Source organism: Drosophila teissieri, chromosome 3R, assembly GCF_016746235.2.
Source record: "Drosophila teissieri strain GT53w chromosome 3R, Prin_Dtei_1.1, whole genome shotgun sequence".
Classification (NCBI taxonomy): domain Eukaryota; kingdom Metazoa; phylum Arthropoda; class Insecta; order Diptera; family Drosophilidae; genus Drosophila; species Drosophila teissieri.
In genome coordinates, this window is record NC_053032.1 from 19,275,875 (window position 1) to 19,290,696 (window position 14,822).

At 41.0% G+C, this 14,822-nt stretch overlaps 3 protein-coding genes across 4 annotated transcripts in view; all 3 read right to left on the reverse strand.

The window, feature by feature from the left end:
• Window positions 1-1,655, reverse strand: part of LOC122621163 (serine/threonine-protein kinase par-1) — a 39,376-nt gene extending 37,721 nt beyond the window's left edge. Inside the window, exon 1 of the mRNA XM_043798928.1 lies at window positions 1,561-1,655. The gene's annotated coding sequence lies outside the window, so the exon portion shown is untranslated. The remainder of the gene's footprint in view (window positions 1-1,560) is intronic.
• A 5,024-nt stretch (window positions 1,656-6,679) lies between these two features.
• LOC122621166 lies at window positions 6,680-8,447 on the reverse strand. The gene is made up of 2 exons (XM_043798938.1): window positions 7,083-8,447; window positions 6,680-7,027 (listed from the first exon to the last, which is right to left on the reverse strand). Exons 1-2 carry the CDS (start codon window positions 8,289-8,291, stop codon window positions 7,016-7,018), a joined length of 1,221 nt encoding a protein of 406 aa, XP_043654873.1. The 5' UTR covers window positions 8,292-8,447; the 3' UTR covers window positions 6,680-7,015.
• Window positions 8,448-12,490: 4,043 nt separating this feature from the next.
• Window positions 12,491-14,450, reverse strand: LOC122620446 (ruvB-like helicase 1). Of its 2 annotated transcripts, none has more exons than XM_043797918.1 (4): window positions 14,347-14,450; window positions 13,376-14,253; window positions 13,124-13,322; window positions 12,491-12,917 (listed from the first exon to the last, which is right to left on the reverse strand). In XM_043797918.1, the coding sequence occupies exons 2-4, from the start codon at window positions 14,190-14,192 to the stop codon at window positions 12,563-12,565; spliced, it is 1,371 nt and encodes a 456-aa protein (XP_043653853.1). In that variant the 5' UTR covers window positions 14,193-14,253; window positions 14,347-14,450; the 3' UTR covers window positions 12,491-12,562. The 2 variants fall into 2 exon arrangements, with proteins under 2 accessions (XP_043653853.1, XP_043653852.1); XM_043797917.1 differs by having other exon boundaries at window positions 13,376-14,285; window positions 14,347-14,438.
• Window positions 14,451-14,822: the final 372 nt, after the last annotated feature.

A 14,822-nucleotide genomic window follows, 5' to 3' on the forward strand; every position in this document is an offset into this window, starting at 1 on the left:
TACTTCTAAACGGTTCGGTTGAGAAGCAAAGCGATTTTGTCCCACCCACGTGACCTCAACCCCAGCATTACTTAATAATGCGCATAAAAATGCATTCCCAGCATCATCGGGTGGTCCATGTCCAGCAGCACACGGAGGAAAAAATCTTCCCTTACTTTAAGGTATTCAAACTAAGAGTAGTTATAGAACATGTATAATTTGGTTTAGTGTGTGATACATGCTCCATTTTTACGAAGCTATTCTATATTTTTTGCAGTGTATTTAGCAAGACAAGGCACTGACAAATGTGTGTGATGAGAGAATGGCATGGAGGCGAGCGGGATGTAATCCAGCTCCTTGAACTTTATGGCCAGGATAAAAGCAACAAAAGACATGGCCCCACGAGCGACATGCATTCTCCTTCTTTACCGCTTGACTGACAACGGACGGCGGCAAAGTGCATTAAGACCTACATTCGTTACGTAACCGAATACAGAAGTTCCCATTGCTAAAGAGTTTTACAAAGAAATCATTATTGTTTCTTAAATTTAAAGGGAACTATGCATCATATCTTAACCTGACTTTGCAGCAGAAATATATTTTTACAAAATATTAACATTATTCGCTGACCCAATTGATTCGAGAAACAGAAATACCCCTTTTCAGAAACACCATCAGGATCTACAAGAGAATTTATGTGTGGCTATGTACGTGGGTAACATTGTGGATTTCATTAAACTCAGAAGCAGCAGGTGAATGAGGAAAAGCGGGGCGGCAAAGAAAGGCGGGAAATTCATGAGGGAAATGTAGGAGTTGGTGGAGTTTGGAGTTTGGAGCAGCTACTCAAGTCGACAGCAACTCCCAGCGGCACCTCAATGAGCTAACAAAGTGCAAAGGCTGCCAGGTGAAAGATCCTCTGGAGAACTGGATACCTGCTGCCGAAGGACAGATGGCATGGCTCCAGAGTGTGTTTGTTTTCGTGCTTCTTTTGTTTGTTTGGATGGGTTTTTGCGGGGCGGCATGATTGCAATGTGGAATGCAAAGTGCTTTCTTTCCACTGCAATATTTAACTAAAAAATATTTTCTACTAGTAACATTTCTCTAGCCCGTAAGTGGGTCAGCCATTTGCCAACTCCTCCACCCCACCCCCATCATCCCAGTATATGTATGTGCTCAAAAATTCAATTTATTTGAAGAGCAGCAGGAGCAAGAAATGAAAGGAGAGGGAGAAATGTCTAAAAAAAAACTTTGGCGTTGGCCAAACAAAATTCACTTTGAGCAAATCAAATTAAAATCAATTAAAATTAACAAGCAGGCAGCCGGGAAACCGAAAGCTCCCTTAATACCCAGCCACCCACACCAGTTTGCCCCACTCACTAACAGACCACCGCCCATTGCCTTACACTTGGAGAAAAAGCTGACTTTCTTTGCTAAGCACCTTTTCTATATAAATATCATATTCTTAGGTGTTGATATAGCCAAATTGTTTTCAGTGCACGCCTCCGCAGCGCAGCGCAGCGAAATACCGAGCGCATGAATCATGCATTTTTCGCCTTTCGCCAGGGCGCTCTTCTTTCTCACCTCTTGTTTTCTGCATTTGTTGCTTCGGCGGTTAAGGTGCGGCAATAAGTAAATTGAGTCGCCGCACGTCCCCTCGAAAATTCGTTGATAAGCGCAGACTTTTCGGCAACTCCAACCAACGCCAACAGCACAAAAAACATCGGCGAGTAAATGACACGGCCAAAATGGGGAAAAGGTAAGAAAGCGACTGGTAGTATGTACATTATGTATGAGCGAGTCCAGGTGAGCTGCTCGATTGTTTGCAAATATTTACACCACCTTATCGGCACGTACAAATGTTCACACATATTCACCGAAAGTCAATTCCGTGCACTGCAAAAAGCATCCCAAAACACTACCCATCTTAAGATCTGAAAGGATTGGGGATACTTTCTACCATCATCATAGTTATTTTCGAGACGTTCTTTGAAATGAAAGGCTGCCTTACTAAGGTTTAAGAGACTCATACCCTATAAGATATCACCTATCTTATCATACATGCTTATGATAACAAAGGTTTAAAGTTCCGACTGTAGGAAAAGAATTATGTTTGGAATTTCGTAAGATAAATTACCTAACATTTTTGAATAGACTTTGGTTTATAAGTCCTGGCTATTGCATGGTGATATATAAAATTATAATTAAATATTTTTCAAACTTCTGAAAGATTTTTTTGCAGTGCAGCTGCTTTCTGATCGACCGTAGGCTTTCTGCGTTTTGCCGAGGAGAATGGAATGAGCAGAGCGCTTGGTGAGTTGAGCTGAGTTGAGTCACCGGGGCGCTTTTAACGGGCCCACTCACCTGGCGCGGCCCACTCACACTCACACACACACACTCGCACACTCGAACTGAAGGTGTTGATCAGAGCAGCGCCAACTGATAGTTGGATGCTCGTAGATAAAGTGAAGATAGAATGAGCGATTAATTGGGAACGTGCTGCGGACTGGCGACTGGCGCCACCTAGCGGTGCAACTGAGGCGTAACCGAGTTGTCTAGCCAAAATAACTAGCAAGAAATTAAATGCCGCTCGACACACTCAATTTTCCCTAGCACACACACTTTCCCCCTGCCCCACTTCGCCATTTCGCCCACACTTTTGGCCCACAATGGCAAGGCAAGTAGAAAATTGTGTTAGAAACATTTCTAGTTTTTCATTTTGTGTGTGCGGTGCAGATCTTGGCTTGTTTTCTCAATTTTATTGGCACAAGGTTAGAAAAGAAAACCAAAAAAGAAGCACAGGCAGAAGACCTAGACAAACATGGGGCGCAATGAAGAAGCGGCAGGCAAGATGAGGCACAAATGGCAAAGTTTATTATGCCATGGCTCATTGTTGTGGTGTAGTATCTGGTATGTGGCCCGAACCGAAGACCCAAAGTGCAATGAAACGAATACGAATGCAAATACAGTAGAAATTCTGAGAAAGACATCTCAAACACACAAGTGTAGGAGTTGTCCCCAAATGAATTTGGTAAAATTTCAAATTCAATGAAGTGGCTGGCTGGCAGGTAAAACGTTTCTTTTATGCAATTTTAATTGAAACTGAGCAAGAGTTTTTGGCCACAACTCAGTAAATTGGGGTACCATAAGAACGAATCTTTTGTCTTAACGAAATGCATCCTTTAGCCGCCGTTTACAGAAGTTAATATTCTAATACAATTTCACGTGACTCTTTTATTTTGATCTGTCCTTTAGCTTGGTTCAACAGCGACTCACTGCCGTGCTCTCTGCAGAGTGGCGAGTCGATTAGTCGATAAGTTTCTCGATAATATTGGTATGTTAAGGATGGGTGTATGAGTGTATAAGCTTATGACTAGATTGGCTATGTATAATTAGGTATGTATGACTAAGAGTAACGGAAGAGGGTAGAAGGAGCAGCCTACTACAACTCGGCCGTCCTGACAACTAGATCTCCCGATCGTAGGATTTTATAACAATTAACGTTTCTTAAAGCTAAGGGTCCTGTTTCTTATTTTATTCTTCTCAGTGGAGATACTTTTGAACGGTCTTAAACATTTTTTTGGTTTTCTTTTCTTCTTGTTTGTTTTCTTTGTTTTACAATTGCTTCTTAAATTATACATTCGATTTCGTACAGAGTTTCTTAAATTATACTTTCTATTTTGTACAGAGTTTCTCAAATTATACTTTCTATTTTGTAGACTCTTAATTTTTCTTTGCCAGTGTTTTATATTCTGTATGCTCCATACACCCCGGTAAGGATTGCGAGAAATTTGAAATCCATCAACATCTTCCAGAAGGAAGCGATCATTTTTGAGAACTTTGCTTATGACATAGGGCCCTTTATGCTTTGGAATTAACTTCTTAGCTATGCCTGTTGTTGAGTCAAAATTTTTAACCATGACGTAGTCGCCTTTTGTGAACACTCCTGATCGTTTTCGTTTTTTGTCAACATATTCTTTATTGTATGCTTGTGCTATTTTCTGACTTGCCTCGCCTTTATTTCTAATACTTTCTAAATCTCTTTCTTCAATCGTTTCTCCAATTTCCTCAATTTTTTCTTTTAACTCATCCATAATTTGTCCTTTTTGTTGTAACCCAAATAACATTATGCTAGGATACTGTTTAATGCTGCGGTGTTGTGTATTGTTCAGGGTATATTCGACCTTTTCTAAGACTAAGTCCCAGTGTAGACCTTGATCAGGTTCAATTAACTTGCTAATCATTGGACCAAGACTTCGGTTTATACGTTCAACTTGACCGTTGGCCTGTGGTGATCCTGTTGCAATTTTTATGTGTTTAACATTGCATTCTTTCAAAAATGAGTCAAAATCGCCAGACGTGAAACATGCTCCTCTATCTGATATGATACACTTAGGCCTACTGTATGCTCTGAAGTAGTCGTTTAACGATTGTATGACTTCTTTTGTGTTCGTAGTTTTTGTTGCGTATAGTCTGACAAACTTTGTGAATGCATCTACTATCACTAGAATATGTTTCTTCGGTCTAGCCAAGTCTACTGGACCATAATGGTCAATATGGATTATTTCAAAAGGTTTGTTTCCCTTAGGTATGTTGTGTAGAAATCCTTCTGTTTTTCCTGTTTTGGGACTGAATGAAATACATTTTAAACAGTTGCTGATATGTGTGCTACACTTCTGTTTTAAATTTGGAAACCAATAGTTCTTCATTATAGCTTCTATCATTTTGTCTCTTCCTACGTGTCCAAGTTCGTTGTGATATTTGTATAACACTTGTTCTTCCATTTCTATCGGAACGTAGAACAGCAATCTATTTTCATTTGTCTTTTTGTAAACTATACCATTTCTCATCTCATACAATTTATTTTCTGTGTTTTCTAACAATTGCCTGATTTCTTTTAATTTTGTATCTTTCCCTTGACATATAACTAGATTATCTTCGAAACTGTTTGTTTGTATTACCATAATATTTGTACACCTACTCAGTGCGTCAACATGTTGCATGCGGCTACCTGCCCTATGCACAATTTCAAAATCATAACCTTGGAATTCTAAAGCCCACCTGGCTATCCTAGGGTTTAGCTCTTTTTTGCTTAGGGTCAAAATTAATGAGTTGCAGTCGGTGACTATTTTAAATGTCCTCCAATGAAGATAAACTCTAAATCTACGTAACGAATAAACAATGGCTAAAGTTTCTAACTCGAAACTGTGGTATTTTGATTCAATATCTGTTGTCCGTTTTGAAAAGAATGAAACTGGGTGCCATTTCTGGTCCTCCTTCTTTTGCATAAGTACAGCACCGAATCCAGAAGAACTTGCATCACAATGCAATTCTGTTTCGTGTTTGTGGTTGTATATAGCTAAGACCGGTGATTGTATTAATTTATCTTTTAACATATTAAAACAAGACATTTCTTCACTACCAAATTTGAACGGTTTATCTTTTTTTAGAATGTCATGCAATGGTTTAGCTAGTCTAGAAAAATCTTTTATGAACCGTCGAAAATATGAGCATAATCCCAAAAAACTTTGTACTGTATGAACATTGTTAGGTATTGGGAAATTTTTTATTGCCTCGATTCCTTTGTCATTGGGCATTATGCCGTCTTTATTTATTATGAACCCAAGATATTTTATACTCGATTGCATAAACTCACATTTGTCTATTCTTAATTCAAGTTTATTTTCAACTAATCTTTTAAAAATTTCTTTCAACGTTTCTAAGTGTTCGTTTATATTTTCGGTTGCCAATAGAATGTCGTCCATATATATTACTACTTTGTTTTCTCTAATCATATCAGCAAAAATTTTGTTAACAAATCTTTGGAACACAGACGGGGCGTTTTTGAGGCCAAATGGCATTCGCAGCCACTCGTATTGGCCTAATGGTGTAACGAAAGAGGTGTATTTTATTGATTCTTTTTTAACATGCACGTGGAAAAAACCGTTTTTAAGATCGAGTTTGGTGAAAACAGTTTTCTCATTCATTCTATCTAACAAGTCATCTATAAGAGGTAGAGGATAGTTGTCTTTCATTGTCATTTTATTAAGTTTTCTAAAGTCGACGCACATACGTAAGTCTCCAGTTTTCTTTTTCACTAAAACAATAGGCGATGCATATTCCGAGTCGCTTGGTCGTATAAATCCGTTTTCCAAATATTCGTCTAATAGTTTTTGTAACTTGTCTTTTTCTGTGTATGAAAGCCTCCTAGGAGAACAGCTAAACGGTTTCGGGTTTTTCAAACACAATTGTATTTCACTTCTAACTGTCGGTTCATTTGGCCTTTTTGCATTTATATAAAAATTTCTAAACAACCTATCGAATTCTAGTTGTAACCTATTGCTAACATTTTCTCCTATTTTGTATTCTAACTCACTTTCAGTTACATGACATATTCTTAGTACTTCCTTATCAAAGTTGTGATTTAATTGTTCGTAAACGTTTTTATCTTTTGGCAATTTAAAACTAACGATTTCTTTTGAAGTGTTAACAATTTCATCTTCTGATAATTTTGATTTACTGACATTCTTTTGTTGATTATCTATTTCATCTCTTAACGATATTGGACCAGTTTCTTTATGCTGTTGATTAACGATTTTATTTTCTAACGATTTCGGACTAATAATTGCATTTTTAGGCGATTTTGGACTAACAATTTCATTTTCTAACGATTGTGAACTAACAATTTCATTTTCTAACGATTGTGAACTAACAATTTCATTTTCAGTAAACATTGATCTTTTGTTTATTTCCATGGGTTTTCTCAACGCAATCATTCCCAAGGTGTAGGGGTCTAAATTTAAATTGCATGCAGTTAAAAAATCTCTGCCGAGAATAACATTATACCTCATAGACTGGTCGCAAACAATGATTAAACGAAAATATATTTTTATTGATCCTTTCAATACATAACATGTGGTTTGTCCATGTGTTTTGAGAATACAGTTGTTTAAACCAAAATAGCAAGTATTAACTAGGGCTAACTTCATTGTCTCGTTAATAAGTGACTTTTTAATGATAGATATAGGACTGCCAGAGTCTATGAGGCATTCTGAAATTATAGGCTTATAAGCATTTTCAAAAAAATTAATTTTAAACCATCTTACATAATTATTAGTTGAAACGCTCTTCCTTGTGGGACATTGTGCCACCAGGTGTCCAAGTTGTCCACAGGAGTAGCACGAACCTGGTTCACGTTTGGGCTTCTTGCAGATGTCAGCTTTGTGTCCTCTTGAATTACAGTTTGCGCATCGTATGGCATCTTTGTAGTCGGTTGGCTGTACAGGTGGCTCCCTCCGAGCTGGCAAACGGATGTTCGAAAATGCGCGTAGCATCTCCGACGGAGTAGAGAAGCATTGAATCCGTGCTTGGGTACGGAAATTTTGCAGCGGTATGCCCTCTATCATCTGATCCAGTAGTTCGTCGTCGTCGATGTTTATCCCGTTTGAGAGAGCCATCTTCTCGTCGTAATAACTGCAGAAATTCTCCTCGGTTTTCCACTTGCGACTCTCGAATTTTCGCCGGATCTCAGCCTTGGATGATTGCTCGCCAAAAGTCAATGACAGTTGATCAAGCAAATTGTCAATTGGTTCGATCAATCGAGCAGGGTGCGCATGTAACCAGACTTGCGCGTTTCCTTTAAGTTTAGTGATGAGTAAGATGCGTAAATGGTTGTCATCGATGTTGAAAGTGCGTGCGATATTTTTGACCACTGTTATCCAGGCACGCGCGCAAGTTTTCCCATCGTAATCGGTTATCGTCTCTTTGGCGAGAGCGAGAGCATCAACTGGAAAACGCTGGCTCTCCGCTCTCTCGTTGGATCGCTGCGGCGAGTGAAATGTTGTGTTCTCTTTCGTGGCGCCAGCCTGCGTAAACTGCGCCGTCTGGATAACGGAACTAACTGTAGCCTTGCTTTGCTCTGGTTGTTGTTGTTCTTGGAACTGCGAGCTCGATCGTGTTCCGTTAAGCATTGCCTTCGCTTCTGCTAGCTCTGCGCGTAGTTGCTGTAGCTCGAACATGTTTGTCTCCCTCTCACTGCCAGTTTCGGTTGATTCTTTTCTGTTCATTGCATTCACACTTACGTGATCGGTGTTAATTTCACAATTCTGAAAATCCAGTGAAGAAAAAATGTCGTTTCCTGGTGGAGCGTTTTTCTGGGGGTGCTCCGGTGGACAATCGCCCCGAACTGCCGTTGGGATGTCTTGCAGCCTCGCGATTAATTCGGTTTTTGTGCCCTCCGTATTTTGGCCCAGAATACGTAGCCAATCTTTTAGGGTTGTCAGCGAAAAGTCGTTCAGGATGATTTTATCGTCCATTTTGGATTATTAATCCCACTTCTGAGATTTTAGCCGCCGTTTACAGAAGTTAATATTCTAATACAATTTCACGTGACTCTTTTATTTTGATCTGTCCTTTAGCTTGGTTCAACAGCGACTCACTGCCGTGCTCTCTGCAGAGTGGCGAGTCGATTAGTCGATAAGTTTCTCGATAATATTGGTATGTTAAGGATGGGTGTATGAGTGTATAAGCTTATGACTAGATTGGCTATGTATAATTAGGTATGTATGACTAAGAGTAACGGAAGAGGGTAGAAGGAGCAGCCTACTACAATCCGATTTTATATTTTCATCTCGAAAAAGACAAGTAATAAACATATAGACACATTATAGACACAATTTCAAGATAAATGATATTGCGTAAGTTAATTTAGAGTTGCAGATTATAACTCTGAAGACCCTGACAAGTTAGTGATGCTTGCCCTCAAAAATAAGTTTTTGAATTAGGCAGAGCAATTTGTATGGAAATGTAATGCTTGAAAATATAGTTATACATTTAAATCGCTGACTAGAAAGCTGAAAATCTCAAGCGTCGACGAACGCACACGTGCACAAAGCTTTAGACCGAAAGAGCAAAAGAGAGGGGTAGCAAGAAAAAGAAAGAGAGAGAGCGCGAGGGCTAGACGCGCTCAGCTGAGCACATGACGCTTTTAAAGCGCGACTTGAGGCGTGGGCGACTTTGACAGCTGCTGCTCACGTCATAGTTGCCTCTACAGACGCTCACACATACACTGTACATACACACAGGCGCGTTTGGATGGCAGAGCTACGCGGTGCAGATGCTGTGATGCTGTGTTCGGCATCTGTGTTGGTGACCATACAATTTTTTGTGTGGTCCGCCTCTTTGTGTGGGTGGCGCTTACAAGGCTGTTTGCTGCACATTCACAAAGGCCCGAAAGCAGCGGCCAAAGCAGAACGCAGCTGTTGCTTTTGTTTGGCAGCCCAACAAAATGTTTTTTAGAAAACCGCTGCCACTGCCGCAGCTCACGCCCCCACCACCACCGCCACGCCCCCTCCGAGCAGCCCACGCACAGTGGGAACAACCTTGCGAAGGGCAAACAATTACAAGAGAGCATAAAGCAGAAATGGAAACTACAGAGCCGCATCCACGGAGGTGACTTCTGGAAAATTTCACACTAAGAGGTCTGAAACCAATTAAAAGGGAGTTCAAAAGTTGGCTACATTTATTCGCTGTAGCCTGACGGTTGCATTACTGTGGGTAATTCCTAAAAACTTTTTCTTAATGTGCTGTTTATTATATTATATATGTATATATACTCTTAAGTATCGTTGGGATGTAACTCGAAATCTTTGAATGGGTTTCCTTTACAGAAGTACTACTGTACTAATGGGCTTTGCAGTGAAATGCAAAAATGTCGACACAGCAACGGCCGCAACTGACAATAAATAACTAGGAGCGGAGGATATGACGTTAAGTAGCTTAGCGTAGTAAAGTGAAAACTCAAAAAACTCAACACTAAACTATCAACAACCAAAGAGAATTGAATTCAATAATCTTTGTAAAAAACGCACCAGATTTAAAAGAAATTGTTACTGAAAAAACTATATTAGTTTTATTATCTTTTATTAACAGCAACCTCAATTAAGTTGTTCAAAAAACAAAATTGTACTATTGGGTATTGAACTCGGTGCCCACAAGTGTATACGTTTTGCTGCAACAGGGAAACATCGACAACTATGTATGTATGTTCATTCATGTATATTCATTATATGTATGTACATATTTATATTACACCGCGCAGTTGACTTCATAAACTAATTGCAACCAAATGGACAAACATAAATTTGCCTTATAGCCAGAGTCAGTTCCAAAAAGAAAAAATCGTTACCAAAAGCAAAAGCGCAGAAACAACAAAGGAACTGCGGTGAAATGTAGTTGTTGTTTTGTTGCCTGTTTGCTGCCGTCTACAAAACGTACATAATTGTTGTTGTAGTTCATTAACGTCAACACCGACACGCTCAAGTCGTTTTTCTGCTGTATTTCGTCTGTGTATTTGTATTGGCCTTTTTGGACGGCATAAAATATTTTTGAAATAAGACGCGGCGGAACGGAAATATGGTGCTGTTCACAGGGTGATGTTTACGCAGTTTAGTGAAAAATTTGTTTTAAAAAGAAAAAAATTGTTTGTTAAACGCTGAAATACGTATATCCAAACATTTGAAATTGTATTAAACTTTATGTTTTCCCATTCATTGTATCGAGACACCACTGTGCTACTAAATTACATAAAATCCAATCAGACTCGAACCAGTTAACGGATCTTCCGTAGTGTAGGGCCAAAAACAGCGGGCGTGAATCGAAATTTGGCAACGATCGCGTGAGAAAGAGAGAGCATCAGAAAGAAAGATATACTGGCTCGTGGGCGAATTCGCTCCACAGAAAAAAAATGAATATTTAAGATTTAAATAAGCACATTATTCAAAGCTATTATTCTTGATAATAAAATATATAATTTTAAACACTCATGCGCAATGATTTAGACACATACAATTTACACCTAATTTAAAATATAAATTGATACATTTCTTTTTGTGTAATTGCGCCGCCACCGGCGTCTCATAAAATGTGTTGTTTATGTGCTATGTTTTTGGCCAACTGCGGCGACCAATTTTCGCCCGCAAGATTTTCACATTAAAATGGCATGGCAAAAACAAATTAAGAAAAAGTATGCGAAAATGATCGCTTGGCGCAGCTGCAAATGCTGCTGCTTCTTCTTCTTCCCGTTCTGATCAGAGCGAGGGAGTTCATCGCTTCGTCTCTTTTGTTTGTTGCTTTTCATTTGTGTGGCGTGAAATTCTTATTTGATTTATGGCCAGCTGTGGGTGCAAAAGAGACAGACAGCCGCTCAACTGGTTAACGCACAAAAATCAAATCACAACGTATGCTGGCAATTAATTAGCAAGTCTCATAATCACCATTCATAAATAAAACAAACTCACACGCACACACACACACACACGCTGGTGCGTTCCCATAAGAATACTTTCGCTTTCTGTTTGGAGCCTCAAAAGAGACACAAAAAAAGCCGAAATTATGTAATTCCCTCGTCCGTGCTACTTAAATAATAATAACAGTTAAGGCAAAAAAAATAAGTACAAAAAGTGTAACGCGCACCCACACAGCACTAATTTTCTGATTGGGAGGTGCGGCCTCCAGTCCCACACACATACAGGCCATCTCACGCACACGCACTTACCTTTTGTTGTTGTTCCGTCTTTCTTATTGTTGTATTTTCGTTTGTTTGCCTTCGCTCTCTTTCGCTCTCCTAGCTGCCGCTGTGTTTTTGTTGCTGCTGCTGCTTGTGCTGCTTCTTTAACATTGGTTCATTCATGCAATAGATCCCAAATGTTTCCATTTTACCTTGATCCTGCCATCAGGATTGCATTTATTTCCGCCAAAGCGAGATTCTTGGCTTTGTTCACACACAAATAGGCTCAAAGCACACACATGTGCGTTAAATAGTGGCTAATTGCGCCGAATAGCAACAACAAATCGCGACTTTTATTATGATTTCACATTCTTTCGGAAAACCACACACGCACTCACACTTACACACACACACGCACACCAAGTGCAATTGCCGGCGTTGTTGGAGCGAGCGAGAGGCAAAATGCGAGACGCGAGGGGAACGGGCCGAGGAAGAAGAAGACGCCCACGCCGCGAATCGAATCGTTAAATATACTATTTACTGCATGCACTTCAGCGGAGCTTTCTGGCTATTTATTTTGGGGCAGTGCGCAGCTCGACGCTCGTTGAGTAACTGAACTCACCACCAATTGGAATTGTTGGCCAAACAACGCGCACAGCTGTTGTCGCAGGGTGGGAAAATGCAAGGTGGCGCGTGAGGGAGTTGCCGTATCGCGGCGATTGCAAGTATCAAAGTGTCAGGGTTTTTGAAATTTTAATAATAATATTGCATTATTCTTATACGCATAGACATATTCTAGATATTCTTATCCACGAATATTTCATTTAAGAAACGACTGCAAGAAATTTCACGATTCACCCTAATCTAGCTAATACACCCACCAAACGGTATCGATTTATTTGTATTATCGATTAGTTGCAGTGTGGACACACTGTTATTGTCGACATCTGAAGTTCCATTTTTAAGATCTTTGAAATTTTTATACAGTTCTAAGTAAATACAATAAAATTGCTTATCATTCTTTTCTTTTACTGGGAAATCCGTGCAAATGGAAATACAATTCAGCTGGAATCGTCAAACTTACAACATAAACTTATTGTTCTTTTCGGACAAATGCTTCGAGGAGCGCTTGGCGTCAAGGAAGAGCGAGTGCACATCCTCGATATCCTCCTTGCTGATCTGGTTGCGTCCGTTCACCTTGCACATCTGATGGGCCGGGGTCAGCAGCTGGACGGCGTAGCGCAGCGTGGAGCTGGTTCCAATCTCGCTGAGGCGTGCGAAGGCGTTCTCCTCCAGCTGCAGTCCCTCGGTCTGGGCGCGCAGCTTGATAATCTGCTCCATGTCGGCAGTGGAGTAGAGGAGTGTGCGGATGATCAGCAAACGATCGAGCAGATCCAGCGGAATTCCGTGCGGCGAAACTATGTCGGTGGTGCCACTGGAGAAGAGAAAATTCTATTAATAATGCGTGGGGATATGTATAAACTCGGTATTCATGTTATGTTGCAATGCCCTGCAGTTCCACATTTCATCAAAAACATCACAATACGATGAGTACTACTGAAAACGTAATGAATGGAACTGCAACGTAGCAGCCAATCATATATCCTTACTATGGCATTTTACCAGCGCCATATTTCTTACCGAATAACACAGCGTCCGCGATTGGTGGCAAAAATCACAATTGGGGCAATGGGAGATTCCAGCGACTTGTGTAGGTAGGTAAAGGTCTCCAGATCGAGCATGTGAATCTCGTCGATGAAGAGGACTCCGGGAACCAGTTCGGCTATGCCCTGGTCAATGTACTTGTTTACCACCTTGTTGATCTCCATGCGTAGTTTGTCTGGTCATCAAAGAATACAATTAGTAAATGAAAATGGAAATACACTTCATTACCAGTGATTTCAGTTTTTTTCGGCTTCATGAGTTGGCCCATCATGGAGAGCACATCCTGGCCGCCCTGTGGACGAGCATTGGCCACATCCAGATCGTGCAGAGTAACATCCTGGATAACCTCCTTCTTCTTGTGCACATCGCCCTTGGGCAGCGGCACATACTCCTCGGTTTCGAGATCAAACTCTGTAGCAAAGGTGTCGCTGCGACCCTGACGCTTCACGGCACCACTGTTGGCCTCTATGTAGATGACATCGCCCACCTCCACCTTCTCCTTTTGCAAGGCATCAAAAATGCTGGGATCCAGTTTGAGTTGTTTGGTTCCCTTGGCTGTCTTCAAGCCGATGACCACATTGCTGATGGTCTTGCCATAGCCGCCCATGGGATTCTCGGTTTCCACGGGAGTGAGTTCCGTAACCTCGCCCTCGTACACCTCCTTGGTCTCACGGATGCGGAGACCAATGGAGCGCCGGAAGTTCTCCATCAGCACCTCGGTCTTCTTGATCTCATTGCTGAATACCTCCGATCCGACCATGGGACAGAAGGGCACCTTGTTGCCCAGCTCCTGGGCAATGGCCAGAGCAATGGCGGTTTTGCCAGTGCCCGGTGGCCCGGCCAGCAGAAGAGCTCTTCCGGCCATCTTCTTCGATTTGATGAGGTCCACCACAATGCCGGCAGCCTCGCGAGCCGCCTTCTGACCCACCAATCCGGCTGCACTGTGCACGGCGGCTCCCACCTCGTCCAGACCCAATCCCTTCACGTGGCTGTGGGCTGCGATGCGCTGGGTGCGCACGGTGCTCTTGACTTCCTCGATCTTCATGGCGCCTCTGAATCCGTGTCCTTGCTGATGCTCTGATACTCTGACCCGTTTCCGGTTTCAGCTGTTCTTCGCCCGAGGGTGAGATAATGTGAACTGAAGCGTTACAACGATCAAACAAGCTATTGTTTCGTTGCCCTGGACGAAATTTGTTTACCTGCCGGCGACTTGATTGCAAAATAGAAGCACACTTTGTTTCTTCGGCCGCGCGCGGTTACAGTGTGACCGTGCGAGTGAAAAATCCAAGCATGTGTGTTCACCGTTTTTTTTACACTGAACAACAAAATCGATAATAAAATAATGTATAATTACTGTTGTAAATGTAATAACAAATCATTTGAGGAAAAACTTCGATATATTTTTAAATATAAATGTATTTTAAGATTTAGAATCGGAGTTTCCGCACTAGGTTCGCTGAATGCGCAAAAACGGACGCTAAAATGGACAAAAATCAAAACTGTGGCATTGGAAAAGTATCGGAAAAGATACCAAATACAAATAATTCTCAACTTGTTTTGGTTTAATTTTACTTACATGTACCCCGCACCCCGCACACCTTATCAAAAATTTGTCCATTTTTTTTTTTTTTTTTTGGCCAAGTTATGGCGAAAGCCCCCGCACACCACGCACAAA